Source organism: Camelus dromedarius, chromosome 24 (genome assembly GCF_036321535.1).
Source record: "Camelus dromedarius isolate mCamDro1 chromosome 24, mCamDro1.pat, whole genome shotgun sequence".
Taxonomy (NCBI): Eukaryota; Metazoa; Chordata; class Mammalia; order Artiodactyla; family Camelidae; genus Camelus; species Camelus dromedarius.
In genome coordinates, this window is record NC_087459.1 from 8,204,981 (window position 1) to 8,218,840 (window position 13,860).

A 13,860-nucleotide genomic window follows, 5' to 3' on the forward strand; every position below is an offset into this window, starting at 1 on the left:
GCCAAGGGCTGGGCTTTCTCACTAAGGTCCATCTATGCCAGGCGCTCATGACTCCTTCCTGTTGCAGGCTTGAGTGACGAAGAAGACCAGAAACCAGTGCGCCTGCCCCTTAAAGTCCCTGTAGAGCTGCAGCCGCGGAACAACCATGCGTGGGCCCGCGTGCAGAGCCTCGCCCAGAACCCACGGCTCAGGTAGTGTACTCGGTGTTTGGGCGAGTGAGCTTTGAGGGATGGGGCTGGAGAGGGCAGCTTTGGGCTCCCTCGGGGACTCTGGGTGAGCAGCAGTTGTCCCTCCAGTGCTCTGACCAGGTGCTCTGCGTTCTCTGAGATCAGGAGGGGAACGTGGGGGGGTTGCATGGCACGAGGGAGCCTGGAAGCACCGAGCTGCAGTTCTGTACTTGGGCAAGGGTCTTGAGGGCTGAGAGCGGATGTAAAAGGATACCACGGTTGCAGGGTGATGGCTACAGTATCTCTCCCTCTTCCCCTGGAGACCCCTTTTCTTTCCTCTCCTACCATCTCCCTGATTTGTGTCTGATTTATGCACAGGGTACCACTAGGTCTGGATTGTTTTCTATTTGCATGTTGTTTTTTTAGATTCAGGTAAAATTCACATAATACAGAATTAACAGTGAGCCCTTGTGAGGGGCCCAGTCCAGGGCGCTGGGTACCTGTACAGTGTTGTACAACTGTGACCCCAATCTAGTTCCAGAAATTTTCATCCCCCCAAAAGGAATCGCTACGCCCACTGAATGCTCACTCCCCATCCTCCTCCTCTCCCTCTCCCAGCCACCGCCAGTCTTTCTGTCCCTATAGATTGGCCTGTTCTGGACATTTCATGTAAATAGGATCATACACTAGTCCTTTCGGTCTGGTCTCTCTCTGTGAGCGTCACGGTTTTGTCCATGCTGTACCCAGTGTCAGGACTTCACTCCTTTGGATGTATTTTTATTTCCTTGGGTTTAATTATGGTTAGATCCACCCTTCTTGAATCCAAAAGGAGCTTCGTAGAAGAGGATGGTGGGTGGTACCAAGGCCTAAGTCCTAGTTGAGACCTGGTACTGTAAAGGGCACACGGGATCTTTCTTATCTTTTCTTGCAGCTTCACATGGGTCTCCAGTTATCTCAATTTAAAGGGTTAGGTTTTAAGAAAAGGAGCCAGTGGCTCTCCTGGGACATCATTGGTGCCCCTTCCAAAATACCATGGCATCGTCTTGCTGCTGCAGCCCCCGGGACCTCTTGAGAAGGTTCCCTCCTCATGTCTGAGCCTCCCATTTCCTGTCTTGTTTCTGTGTAGGATGATCGTGGAGCTCCATCGAAAAGTCTCCAGCCTCATCGAATTCTTAAAGCAGAAGTGGGCACTTCATGAAGTGAGAATTGTATCTTTTTCTTACTAAAGCAAGCCCTCCCCCAACTCTGCAGCACCCTGCTGCCTGAGTGTAGGATCTCCCTTTTCGATCCTGGGATTGCAGTGGGGCCCCATGGGGCAGAGCAGCTTGCTGTGTGATGATGTAGAACGGCTGGTTGTCCTCTGGGTTTTGGGTCTGAGCCCACTTTCGACCTCCCTGCAGCGTTAGACCTCTGTCCACCGGCCCTCCATGGTGTAAGTGGCTGCTGTCTGGCCCTTGGGGTATGGCCAGAGCATCCCTGCCAACAGGTTGAACGAAATGACCAAGGGCAGCCCCAGACCTAACATCTTTGTGGCCTTGGCTTGTAGCCCTGCCCAGTCCCCAGTTAGGAGTGCGAGTGATGATGGTGAAGTCCCCAAGGACAGTGGGCCTGGCAGGGGGGGCGTGTGCTGCTGCAGATGGTTCCTTAACATATGCTCAGCGGAAGACGTTGGAGGAGCGGCAGCTGCAGGACTCGTTCTCGGAGCCGTCACAGGAGAAGGTGGCACTGCACCTGTTCCCGGGAGAGAACTGCACGGTGACACCACTTCCAGGCGTAGCCCGAGTGGTGCACTCGAAGGCCTTCTGCACCGTGCACTGGCAGGAGGGTGGCCGATGCAAACAGAGTGCCAAGGACACCCACACGCTGCCTCCCGCCCAGATCCTAGGCATCCAGAGTGGGCAGGGCACAGCCCGGGGCCAGCTGAAATGCCCTCGGGGTGGCGCTGAGGGTAAGGGCGGGGGCCGGCCCCCTCCCTCCGCCGATGCCTCACAGAGCTCTGGGGAGAGTTCCCCTGAAAGTGGCCCTGGGGAGGGGGCCGCCCCGAGTTTGAGCAGCCCGGATGTTCCCGACAGGCTTCCCCCTGGACTCCAGGACACTGGGGGACGGCTTGAAAAGACCCCTGTGGCCGGTCTTGCAGAGGGTGTGGATGGCCCTGCTGGGGAGCCTGGGGCCCTGGCGTGTGCCTGCAGCCAGCTCCCAGAGCTAGAGGATGAGCTGTCCCTCCTCGACCCCTTCCCCCGCTACATGAAGTCTTGTCAGGACCTCATCATCCCTGACCAGTGCCGCTGTGCAGACCTGCGGCCCTCAGGGTGTGCCTCCCCAGAGACTTGTGTCCCAAGCGGCACAGAGGTGGCCGACCTCGCCCGGGCCAGGGCGCTGTCCCCTGTCCGCATCCCACCCGGCCCAGAGCCTCAGCCCAGCCCTGGGCTCCAGCCGGATCTTTGCACTAAAGACTTGGCAGACGCGCCTGTGGAGGAGCCCCAGGAGAAAGTGAGCCCCGCGGACCCCCCACCACCTCAGGGTCAGCCTGCTGCCAAGCTGCCGAAGGACGTCCCCGCCAGCCGGCTCGCCCAGCAGCTCCGCGAGGAGGGCTGGAACCTGCAGACCTCTGAAAGCCTTACGCTGGCCGAAGTCTACCTCATGATGGGCAAGCCCAACAAGCTGCAGCTGGAGTACGACTGGCTGGCAGTGCTGGGCCCTGAGGGCCAGGCCAACGGTGGGCAGGCCCAGGGCCCACGAGCCGGCTCCCCACCTGCTGCCTTCCACAAGCAGCGCCTCCTCAGCTGCCTCCTGAAGCTCATCTCCACTGAGGTCAACCCCAGGCTCGTAAGTGTGGGTGGGGGCCCTCCAGGGGCTCACAGCTGGGGGTCCAGAGAGGAGAGACCAGCCTTGTGGCGGGCGCCCAGGGGCCCCACTTTTCACTCCCTGGCGTAGGCTGCACAGAGCATGTGGTCAGGCCCTGGTTCCCTGCAGGTGTGGGTTCTGGTCCTGTGGGACTCAGTCTCCAAAGACAACCACCAGACCACACCTTACCGCGCTCTGGTGATTCCACTGAGCCTGAGCGTTCAGGCAGGGGGACAGAGGTGCAGAGGCATGGTGGCAACCGTGGCTGGGAGCTGAGCTGGGGTGGGCTTTGTCTAGCATAGGAACGTTGCTGCCTTCAGCAGATGGAACGACAAGGCTGAGTGCACACTTTGGAAAGGCTGTTCTGGGAGGACGGCAGTGGCACAGCCTTGATGCGGGGAGTGGAGCTGGGAGGGACAGACAGGACACTGAGGCTGTGGGCAGCACGGTGTGGGGCTGTGCCCAGGAGACCTCCGCGGGCAGCTGTCCAGGAGGCAGCTGGTTGGAATGGTCCGGGGCTCCTCAGGAGGCTTTGGGCCTTGAGGTGCCAGAGCCCAGGCAGTGGCTGTGATGGCCCCAGGAAAGGGCACCATGCCAGGTGGGCCCAGCCACAGCCTGTGACCCCCTACCTGGGGAGGTGGCCAGCAGAGCCCGTAAGTGGGGCCAAAGGTGCTATGATCAGAAAGTCTAGTTAACTCCCCTGGCATGAGAGCAACGTTCTGAGGCAGACGGGGCTGGAAGTACAGCCCTTGTGTCATAAGGTGGCGGCTCATAGCCTCCAGGAGGAGGGGCTGGTGGAGCTCATCGTGGCAGCCTCACAGAAATTGGGTTCAGGTCACATTCCGAACCAAACGCTCCCACTTCTCCCTGGCAGACAGCACGCAGCCTGCACTTGTTCTGCCACTGTTTCTGGGAGCGTCTCCCACTGGACTCATGTCTGCTGTCTCCCGGCGGTGCTCAGCAGAGCACTCAGTGGGTGAACGGGCATCATGTGAGACACGGCTCTGGCAGGGCCCACAGTGGACTTCTTGGCCCACAGGCAGGTGTGGGTAATATTGTAATGACCGAAAAGAGACGATGAGGTTAGAAAACTTTTTCAAGTTTGGCTTTTGGGGGAGGTCAGGAGAGGATACTGGGGAGATGGGAGCAGGTCCAGGACCCTAGGGAAGGAGGTCAGGCCAGGCTGGCTCCCGAGAAGGCAGCAGTTCCAGAACACAGCAAGGTACTGGCCTTGGCCTCACCTGAGAGAGGAGAGCAGAGCAGGTTGGACATGTCATCGTAGAGAATGTGAAACAGGGCACTCAGAGCCGTGGTTCCCAAAGTAGGGTCCCCATCCAGTAGCCCGAGTGTCACCTGGGAACTTGTCAGAGATGCAGGTTCTTGAGGCCCAGGAAACCATGTTTTGACACCCTATGATTCTGATGCAGCTCAGGTGTGAGAATTGCTGGCTAGAGACCCTGTCATAGACTGGGGACCTTGAATTAGAGATCGCCTGCCTGGCCCTGCAGCCCCTCCTGTGGTTTCTCTGTGGGGCAGGGCTCTGACAGACGAGGGCTGTGGGTGGCTGGGCCCCAGAAGACTGCTGGGCACTCAGGTGGGAGGTTAGGTATTGAGACCGAATGAACTGAGTAGGAGGAGACATGGGCAGGGGTCCTGGATGGGAGAAGGTGGGTCAGGACTGGGCCAGAGGGCCGTGGGAGGCACAGGAGCAGGTGCAGAGCAGACGGGGCTGGGCCTAGAGCTTGGGGAGTGAGTTCCGTCACTTGGGAGCCCCAGAGAGGTGTCGGGTGTGGGTGTGGGGGGAGCGGGGAGGCTGGGCCGTGATGTGGCTGAGAACAGAGGTGAGGGAAGGGCTGGCTCTGTGGTGGGGCCGTGGCCTCAGGCAGGGCTGACAAAACCCCTGAGGTTAGGATTTTGACTCAGCAGAGGGCTCTTTGGCCGTGACTGTGTTTGAATTTAGGAATTAAATCTGTATTTCCTCCCTCTGACTCAAAGTCAGAGGAGGCTTTAAGAAGGCGAGTCAGTGTCGCTTGCCATCCAGTGTCCCTCCCGTCACCCTACGACGGTGAGGCTTATCTGAGCCGCTGAGGCCGTGAAGGCAGAAGGCGCCCGGAGCACAATGCTGGTGTCCCTGAGTGCTGCTGGCCTGGTGGCTTCTAACCAGCCCGCTCCCTAGTGCCCTGGGGATGCTGACCTGCACAGCCCAGGCATGGTCTCCAGGCCCCTTGCTGTCCTTCCATATTCGAGGGTGTCTCCATGCCTCCTGCTTGGGGTGTGCCGTCTGGAAGCATCATTCATGTGCTGAGTTTGGCTGATGTTTCGGCCCATTTCTGTCTCAGGCTCCTGAAGCAAACACTGGCTCCATGGCCTCAGCAAGGCCAGCCCAGGAGGAGCCATCAACGACCCCCCCGGGGAAAGTGGTGACCGTCAGCTCCCGGAGCCCACGCTGCCCTCGAAACCAGGCTGCCCTCCGCCATGGCAAGACCTTCTCTTCCAGCTCCACACCCTGCTCCTCAGGTGAGGCTCGGGTGGCCATGCTCAGGCTCACCATCTTGCACCCTTGCTGGGCGTTGGGGGCCGCACAGAGCTGAGGGCCCAGGAGTGCCTGGGGTCTGGCTCCACTCAGTTGGCCACAGTCTGGTGGACGGTATGCAGGTACAGAGCCACCACTTCCTCGTAGGAAGTGCAGGGCCTGTAACAGAAGGCTTTTGGGTCCTGGGGTGCAGGAGCTGACTGGAAACATGGGGGACCCTTGCCTGTCTGGTCACTTGGGGCACCTTGCTTTGTGCGGTCAGCAGAAGCCTCCAAGTCACACCGAGTTGGTGTCTTAAAGTCTGAGAAAGGTTGATTCTTTCTGAGTCTGACTGAGACTGTTTTCCTTTACATAGAAGTATTGGCATAACAAAACCAGCAGTTCAGGGATCCCCAGTGGTTGAACACAAGTCTTGAGAAGAAAGATGGGCTCACCTGCTGGTCCACAGTTTTATCTGAGAAGTAATTTAAATTCAGGGCCTTACTGGATTACATGGCACCTAAAACCTGGGATAAATATGACCTGTTCCTGTATCAGTTTCCTTGCTTAGTGTTTTTTTCTTCATAAAACAAATTATCATGGCCAGACTCATGAATTCTGCATGAATTTTAAGGAATAAGAAATGTGCATGTTCTGGGGTCCTGCCCCTCCATGCCCCAAACATGAGTCCGTGGTGGTGCATCTGAGCCCTGCTCTTCCTCACCCAGCACAGCCCTGCAGCTTCTCCCCAGAGGGACCTGAGAGACGGGGGCAGGACCACGGGGCTGGGGACTGGTGCGTTTCTTTGTGTCCTGTTCCCTGAAGGCCCCCACACCAGGCAATCAGGGCATCGTTACTGCCTCCATGGCGGGATGTTCTTGCTTCAGGACCATGTCCATCCTAGTGCCTTAAATGTCCCACACTGGACAGGGCATCTCTGGTAGTAACCCATGTGTGTCATCTGAGAAGCCATCCACTTCTGTTTACTCTGATCTTGACAAGTGCCCCCAAAACTTGTAGCAGCTGTTTAGTTAAACAGACCTAGTGTCCTGGTGTGTTGACAGTTCTCTGGGGTTATTTTCAGTTTGGAGGATGTCATGAGCTTTGTGTTTGCTCTTACTGTGTTTTAAGTAGCCTGCCTGTAAAATGCTTGAGAATTCTGTTTCCTCGAGAACACTTGGCGGTGGCTTTTGAAAAAACCGAGGCTGCCATGGTGTCGGGCTCCCCACCTTCTGCACTTACCTTCTGTTTGCCTCCTCACCTTTATCCTGTTTCCTTGCTGTGGCTCATGAGGAGGGCAGCAGCAAACTGTGAGTCAGTTGTCCTTATAGGTGAAGGCACGTTAATCAAACGTTGGTCGATGGCAGGGCTGGCTGGTGGGTTGTATAGTCTTTTCCTGCCTTCCCTTCTGGATTTAAATTTTTGTGACTCTGAACTCTTCAATATCCACGCTCTTTCTCTCAGTTGAGGATGCTTCTAGCCAGGGCACCTGCAACGCTAGAGTCCAGACTGGTGCTTAGAAGACCTGGTGTCTGGACTGTATGTCGATTTAATCACAAGGATTTACACATAAAGAATAAAGAAAGGGGACCTGTCCCTACCAAGAAGTGAGGGTGCTCTGCTGCGGCACCTCTGATGATGAAAAGAACGAGCAGAGTCCCCAAATAGCAGTTCCTGGATAAACAGTTCTGTCCTTGTATCTCTGGGTCTGTTTTCTGTACAATCAGAGATGGAGACCAAGATTCAGCAAACCGTGGTCCCCAGCCTGCTCATCATAAAGAAAGGTTTTATGGTTCTTTGTGGTTCACAGCCACGCTCACTGGCTCCCACGTGGTCCCTGGCTGCTGCAGTGCTTGGAGCTGCAGAGCTGAGTTCAGCAGAGACCGTGAGGCCCTCGAGGCTGCTGTTTGGTATCTGGCACTGTCCAGAGAACGTGTGCTGACCTCTGGTCTGCAGTAGAGGATCTAGAAGGTTTTCCTAGCTCTGAAAAGTCTTCAAGGGTGAATCTCCCCTTCCCACTGAGGATCAAACAAAGTGGTAAAGTGCTTTATCTTCTCAAGGAAAGTCACGATCTGCTCATAGTGGGAACTAGAATTCCAGGGAGAAAGAAAAGCAGATTTTTATGGGACTATGATACAGGAAATTCCTTTCAAGGAAACCCGAGAGGTTGTCGGGAACTCCTTTCTGATTTTCTTCTCCAGAGAATTCCCTTTGCCCCGGAGACGTTGCTGGGGGAGTGGAGTTGTGCTCATCCTCCCTTCTCCTCTAGGTTTGAGAAACCCTCCAAGACACCTCCTGGTGGCTGGTCCCTCTAGTACGGGAGGCAGTGACGCAGATGGGGGCCTTTTTGCCGTCCCCACAACTTTACCACCCAACAGCCGACACGGGAAGCTCTTCTCTCCCAGCAAAGAGACAGAATTGACTTTCCGTCAGCATCTGAACTCCATCAGTGTAAGTGCAGCGCCTCGAGGCCCTGTTAGCTGGGGCTGACCTGTGTGGGCCAAGAAAACTCTCTCAGGGGTCGGGCACTGTTTTCCTTACAGATGCAGTCGGATTTCTTCTTGCCAAAGCCCAGAAAGTTGCGGAACCGGCACCTGCGGAAGCCGTTGGTGGTCCAGGTCAGGAATCCTGTCCAGGCCCGGGTGCGCCCGACCTCATGGGGCCTTTCTGCCCAGCCTCTCCCCGCCTTCCCAATGGCTGAGCTGCCTGGGACACACTGGTTTCCTCCCATGTCTCAGATCCCTGCCCCTCCCTCCTTCTCACGCGTAGGGTAAATGAAGTAGTAACAGTGACCCAAAAGTACCTGAAAATAAAGATAATCTTTGCACAGCATGAAAATCGTTTGCACGAAAGACAGAAAGTTCTAGAGATTCGAGTTCCAAGAATGTCCCAGATTGGGATATATTTGAGGGCTCTCAGAATATCTGTTTATAAATATGTGGTCAATAGAAGCAGTTGGCAAGGTATGTGGATTGGCCACAGGCCAAGCCTCTCCCGAGCTCACAGTGAATGCTGGGAGGCTCCATGGGGGCCATCTGCAGACCCGGCGGGAAGAGGCAGGGAGTAAGAGGCACGTGAGAGAGAGGACATTTTTATTAGGAGGTAAAAAGATAAAAGAGGTAAAGCTGAAATTCTGAAATAACCATGGGCTTAAATTTCTTGAATGTTTTTGTATTAAGGCATAGGCCTCTTTCTGTTAGACTCAGAAATCTCTTCCTCTCTTGACATTAATTTATTTGGAAATGAGAGATTGCACGACAGATCTTAGGAAGAAGATAAATAGATAAATTCTAAATCCCAAATATTTTTTGAGCAGGCTATTTTAACATTATGGCACTTAATTTTAGCGTATTTGGTTAAATATGTTAGCCCCCGGCCCGGGACACGAGAGGACACCCCCTGGCTGAGAGGAAGCTTGTGGCTGTTTGGTCGGGGGTCACAGCCAGGGTGCCCTCGTGGCCAGCTGCCATTTTGTTTTGTTTTTAAACAGCTGTTCTGATACGTAATTCACAGATCGTGAAGCTTGCCTAGGTCAAGTGGACAGTTAGTGGTTTTTAGTACATTCACAAGGTTGTGCAACCAGCAACACTGTGTAATTCCTGAACATTTTCATTACCCCAGACAGAAACCCCGACCTGTTACCTGTATCGTCCCTTCTCCCTGCCCTTGGGCCACTTCCTGTCTTTAGGGATTTGCCTCTTCTGGGCCGTTCACATAAATGGAATCACACAGAATATGTGGTCTTTTCCATTTACGGTCTTTATTAAAAGACTTGTTGGCACAGGGCCAGGGTCCTTCCTTTCCGTTTTGTCCACGTTGCTGTCACACCACCAGGGGGACTTAGTAGCTGTGACAGAGACCGTGTGGCCCCAGAGCCTGGCCCTTTCAGAAAGGCGTGGTGCTGGCGCCGGGCACCTGCGGCTCCTGACCTTGTTCACAGTCACCCCGCTGGCCTGGCCCCTGAGCAGACCCCACAGCCTCTGCCCAGTGGTGCACCCGAAGTGGGTGCCTCTGACTCTTCTGGATGGCAGACACTTTGTCTGTTTTACGTGGATGACTGACAGCTTCAGCAGTTACTGCTGTTTCCTCTTGGATGTCAGCTGTCGGCACTGTCGAGGGGCCTGAGCACATGGGAACCTAATGGTTCATGCCTGGGCGCCCTGTGCGCGGGAGCGGGAGCAGCAGGAACCAGACGTCGGGTGGGGCGAGCGCCTCAGGGCCACGGCCCCTCAGTGTTATTTTCTTCAACCAAGTGTGAGGAGGCCCCGGATAAGGGGGTATTTTGTAACAGTCCATATCCAGTGGTTATCAATGTTTATAAGACTAGTCGCATTCAAGGCAGGTCCACAATGTTCTAGACTAATGGTAGGTCATTCTGACACCCCCGGTTTTCCCTGGGAGAGTTGATCCCCTAAATTCTCTTCAGAAAGGACCCAGTGTTCTGGGTCTGTGTCCATAGAACACAGCCATCCCCATACTGTCCCAGGAGCCTTGGATTATCCACTGTAGAACCGGAACCCCATCTGGTTACACTCAGTCCCTCTTGTCTAGAACGTTCCTTTACGATCCAGCACTAGTTTCCAAAGTGATTTTTGGTATTCGGGGGTTTTTTCATCACCTGATCATTGACAGTTTTCCCTCCGCAGAGAACACTGCTTCCTAGACCATCTGAAAACCAGTCCCACAATGTCTGCTCCTTCTCCATCCTGTCGAACTCTTCCGTCACTGGTAAGCACCCAGGGCTTCTCAGGGGCTCCCCAGTCCTCACTCGCGTGGCCCCGTCTTTCAAAATGGCAGGCGTTTATTTCCATGGTTCTTTGAGTGACGTTTCAAGCATCCCTTTGTCCATTCTATCAACACACACTGCATGAGCGCCCTGTGCTGGGCCCGGGCTGCAGTGCGGGCAGGTGGGCCCCTGACAGGTGGTCTGCCAGGCAGCTTCCTTCCAAAGTGGGCTCAGATGGCCCTGTTTGAGATGCTTTGCTCAGTTCAGTTTAGAGGCGGATCTGTTGTCCATCCTCGGCAAGGTCTTGTCCGGCATTTTACGGGATAGATGTGTTCATGCTTTCATAGGTCTGTAAGCTCAGTGGGGCCCTGGCTCTTTGAAGTGAGTCTTCTTATATAGTGAGACTCTTTCAGTGAAACATATTCTGTGATTTATCTTTTTAATCAGTCTTAATTTTCACACTTCAGATTTAATTATTGCAAGACCCATACAGTTGTCAATTGCTTTTTCTCACACCTACTTTTCAACTGCAGAAAACATACCAGGAAAGAGCCAAGTTGCAGAGGCAGAATCCTGACATTAAGTCTGGTGCCCTGGCTGCCCCAGAGGAGCCTGTAGTTTAACTCGGGTGCAAGTCACCCTTAAAGGGGCATTCCCACGAGATGACGGTGGTGACCACAGCCTTATGGCAGCCCCCAGGAAGCATGGTGGTGCCTCTGTCATGGGTGACAGGGCCTTCTCCCCCTTGGGCCCTGTTAGACCTCTGACTTCTGCAAGTTAGCGAGCATTGGGATGTTCAGTGGTTTACAACTCAGCTCAGCTGCTGGGACCTGGACCACAGCAATAAAGGAAACTCTCTGTAGCCCCCAGTGTGCAGCCAAGGGGCTGGGCCTCATGAGGCTGACACATCTGCTTCTGTTCTCGTCCTCACAGGGCGAGGCTCGTTCCGGCCCATCCAGTCCTCCCTGACCAAAGCGGCGTTGTCTCGGCCAATTGTGCCCAAGGTCCTTCCACCCCAGGCCCCGGGCCACCTTGCCAGTAAGTCTCTTGGCCCAGCATGGTAACAGACTCCCTGCAGGGGTTCTGAGCCATGTTTCTGCTTTCCTCTTCTCCAAGCCATGGCATCTCATTTCCCTTCACAGAGGACATGAAAGCCCTTGGCCTTGCTTGGGAACGAGGCTTGAGCGTGAGTGGTCCCTCTTGGGGCAGGCTTTGGATGTCAGTGGAGCAAAGATTTGAGATGTTGCTTCTCTTGCCAGGTGCAATTGATTTAGCGGCTAAGAGTGCCGGCATCATCCCTGGGAGCCCCCTCCCAGTCTTGGATGCCGAGGGCTTGCCTGGCATCTCTCCCCTGTCTTCAGATGAGGTGACAGCTGCCGTCTCAGGTCAGGACTCCACCAGCACCCACCAGAATGGAGAACCCATCCCCGACGTAGGGGTGAGTGTATCTAGAAGGGCTTCACTCTCCAGTCCTGAGGAGAGCCGAGGCCATTGGGCTGAGGTTGCGCTGGACCGAGTTCTGCCTCTGGAGAGGGTGGGCACTGAACCCAGGACCTTGTGCATGCTAAGCATGCATTCTACCACTGAGTATACCCTCCCCTAAATTGACAGTCTTATGTTTGGGAACTTGCGGGTCCACGTTCTTAAAGCACTGTCCTCACAGAGAGAAGTTTCCAACCTATATTCCTGTGCTTCTGCCTGTTCAGAGCTGTGGGTGGAGAGGCTCTCTCCTTGGGAGCTTGGTCCCGGCCAGCACTTGGCCAGTTCTGGCAGGCTGTGTGCCGGCTGCTTACTGGCTCTCCTGGTGTTCTTGCAGGGCACAGGCGACCCGTTCATCAGCATCCCCTCGAGGCAGGAGCCGGTGGCAGACAGTTTTCAGGTAGAATGTTCTGTCGGCTGCTGAGCAAAGTGGCTGCCCCAGGACCCCGTCCGGCGCCTGGTCCCCACTCTTGTAGTCCTGCCAGTGGACCCAGGCCGCCACCTCCTTGATGCCCAATGCTGTCCTTCCCGTGCCTGGCCTAGATACGATCATGCATCTCCCGTCTCAGGCTTCTCTCCTCCCCTCTGCAAGGCTGGGTGACTGAGACAGAGTTATGGAAGCACTAAGTTTTCTGGGTCAGAGAGGAGGAGGTGCTCCCTGGCGCTCACCCTCTGCCCGGGCCTTACCAGTGTTCCTGCTGGTGGTGGGAGAGGAAGATCCAGACCACCTCGGCCTGGCCTCCCAACTCTGCCATCCCTTGAGGATTTCAGGAGAAGTCAGTTCCCCGAGTGTGTCCCTTCCTGGGAAGGGTGAGGTGGCTGCTGGGGTCATGGCCTCCCTATTGGTTTCCCTGTCACCAGTCACTGCTCCACAGGGTTGATGTGTCATTCCTCTCGGTTGTCTGACTGGTCATGTCTGAATGGTACTTGCCTCCTCCAGAGTTCGCCTGTCCTCTCCTTGTCCGAGCTGTCCAGGGCTCCTCTCCACAACGGTTCCTCAAGCACCCGGCTCTCTCCACCCAACGTCTCTGCTCTGCTGGACATCTCCCTGCCCGGCCCACCCGAGGATGTGCTATCGCAGGGAGAGCCCGCCACGCAGATCAGCGACTCCATCATCGAGATTGCCATCAGCTCTGGCCAGTACAGTAAGGAGCAGGGCGCCCCGCACATCCTCTGGAGTTGGCTCCCCTCTGGCCCTGACCTATCTGAGTGGTGGCCAGCCTCCGGCTCCGTGGCCGTTCAGCTCTCCTGGGCATTGAGCATCTGCACCTACAGGGCGCAGCCCAGCCTTGGCAGAGGCAACACATATGACAGGGCCTAGACAGGACCTGGGCCTGTTCGTGGTCTGGCGGGACTGCCCCAGCCTTGGGAGACAGAGCTGGCCACGAGGCCTCTCCAGCCTGGGGATCAGGCAGGGCAGTGTCCTTGTTGGTTCTGAACCTGGGTGAATGTCTGCAGGGTTGCATGTTCTGAGAGGGGTTGGACCTGGTACCTGTCAGGGTTTGGGTTCTGCCAGCTCTTGGGGCCGGCACTGTGGTAGCGGATGGTCGGCACTCGCTGGTGTAATTCAGACTGCTGATTCAGACAGAGCTGAGCTTACAGCCTGGCAGTGCGTGGCCGTGGGCAGGTCACCAGCTCATTTGGGCCTCAGCAGTGAGTTGGGAACAGCGTGCAACTTTCAGAGCTGTGGTGGGCACCATGAGAGGGTTGAGGTGATGCTCTCAGCACAGGGCCTACCTCCATCAGCCACGGCCCTTGTTGTTCTCTGAAGACAAGCACCTGTCCCTGCTGCTGGGGCATCCCCTGGCAGACCCATGTTGTTCATTCTTAAGGGGCCCCAGCAGGGTCCTGGGTCTCTCTATTCAGCGGCGCACGCTGTATGACCCCATGGCCTTCTTGGTGGCGGGTTGGGGAGGCGGGGCCTTTCACCCCCTGTAGCATTTCTGACCCAGGATTTTGGTTGACAGGTGAAGGAGTCCCTCTTTCTCCAGCAAAACTGAATGGCAGTGACAGTTCGAAGAGTCTTCCCTCCCCATCCAGCAGCCCCCAGCCAGACTGGATCGCCTCCCCCACCCACGACCCCCAGTGGTGCCCTAGTGACCCCACAGACTCATCGCTCAGCAGCTTGTTTG

General features: G+C 55.8%; 1 protein-coding gene across 1 annotated transcript in view; it reads left to right on the top strand.

The window, feature by feature from the left end:
- Window positions 1–13,860, top strand: part of CRAMP1 (cramped chromatin regulator homolog 1) — a 53,826-nt gene that overhangs the window by 33,439 nt on the left and 6,527 nt on the right. The window contains exons 8-19 of the mRNA XM_031447477.2: window positions 68–191; window positions 1,294–1,375; window positions 1,827–2,993; window positions 5,351–5,528; window positions 7,793–7,974; window positions 8,067–8,141; window positions 10,170–10,251; window positions 11,183–11,287; window positions 11,509–11,687; window positions 12,066–12,128; window positions 12,669–12,873; window positions 13,696–13,860. Coding sequence (XP_031303337.1) covers window positions 68–191; window positions 1,294–1,375; window positions 1,827–2,993; window positions 5,351–5,528; window positions 7,793–7,974; window positions 8,067–8,141; window positions 10,170–10,251; window positions 11,183–11,287; window positions 11,509–11,687; window positions 12,066–12,128; window positions 12,669–12,873; window positions 13,696–13,860 — 2,607 coding nt within the window. The remainder of the gene's footprint in view (window positions 1–67; window positions 192–1,293; window positions 1,376–1,826; window positions 2,994–5,350; window positions 5,529–7,792; window positions 7,975–8,066; window positions 8,142–10,169; window positions 10,252–11,182; window positions 11,288–11,508; window positions 11,688–12,065; window positions 12,129–12,668; window positions 12,874–13,695) is intronic.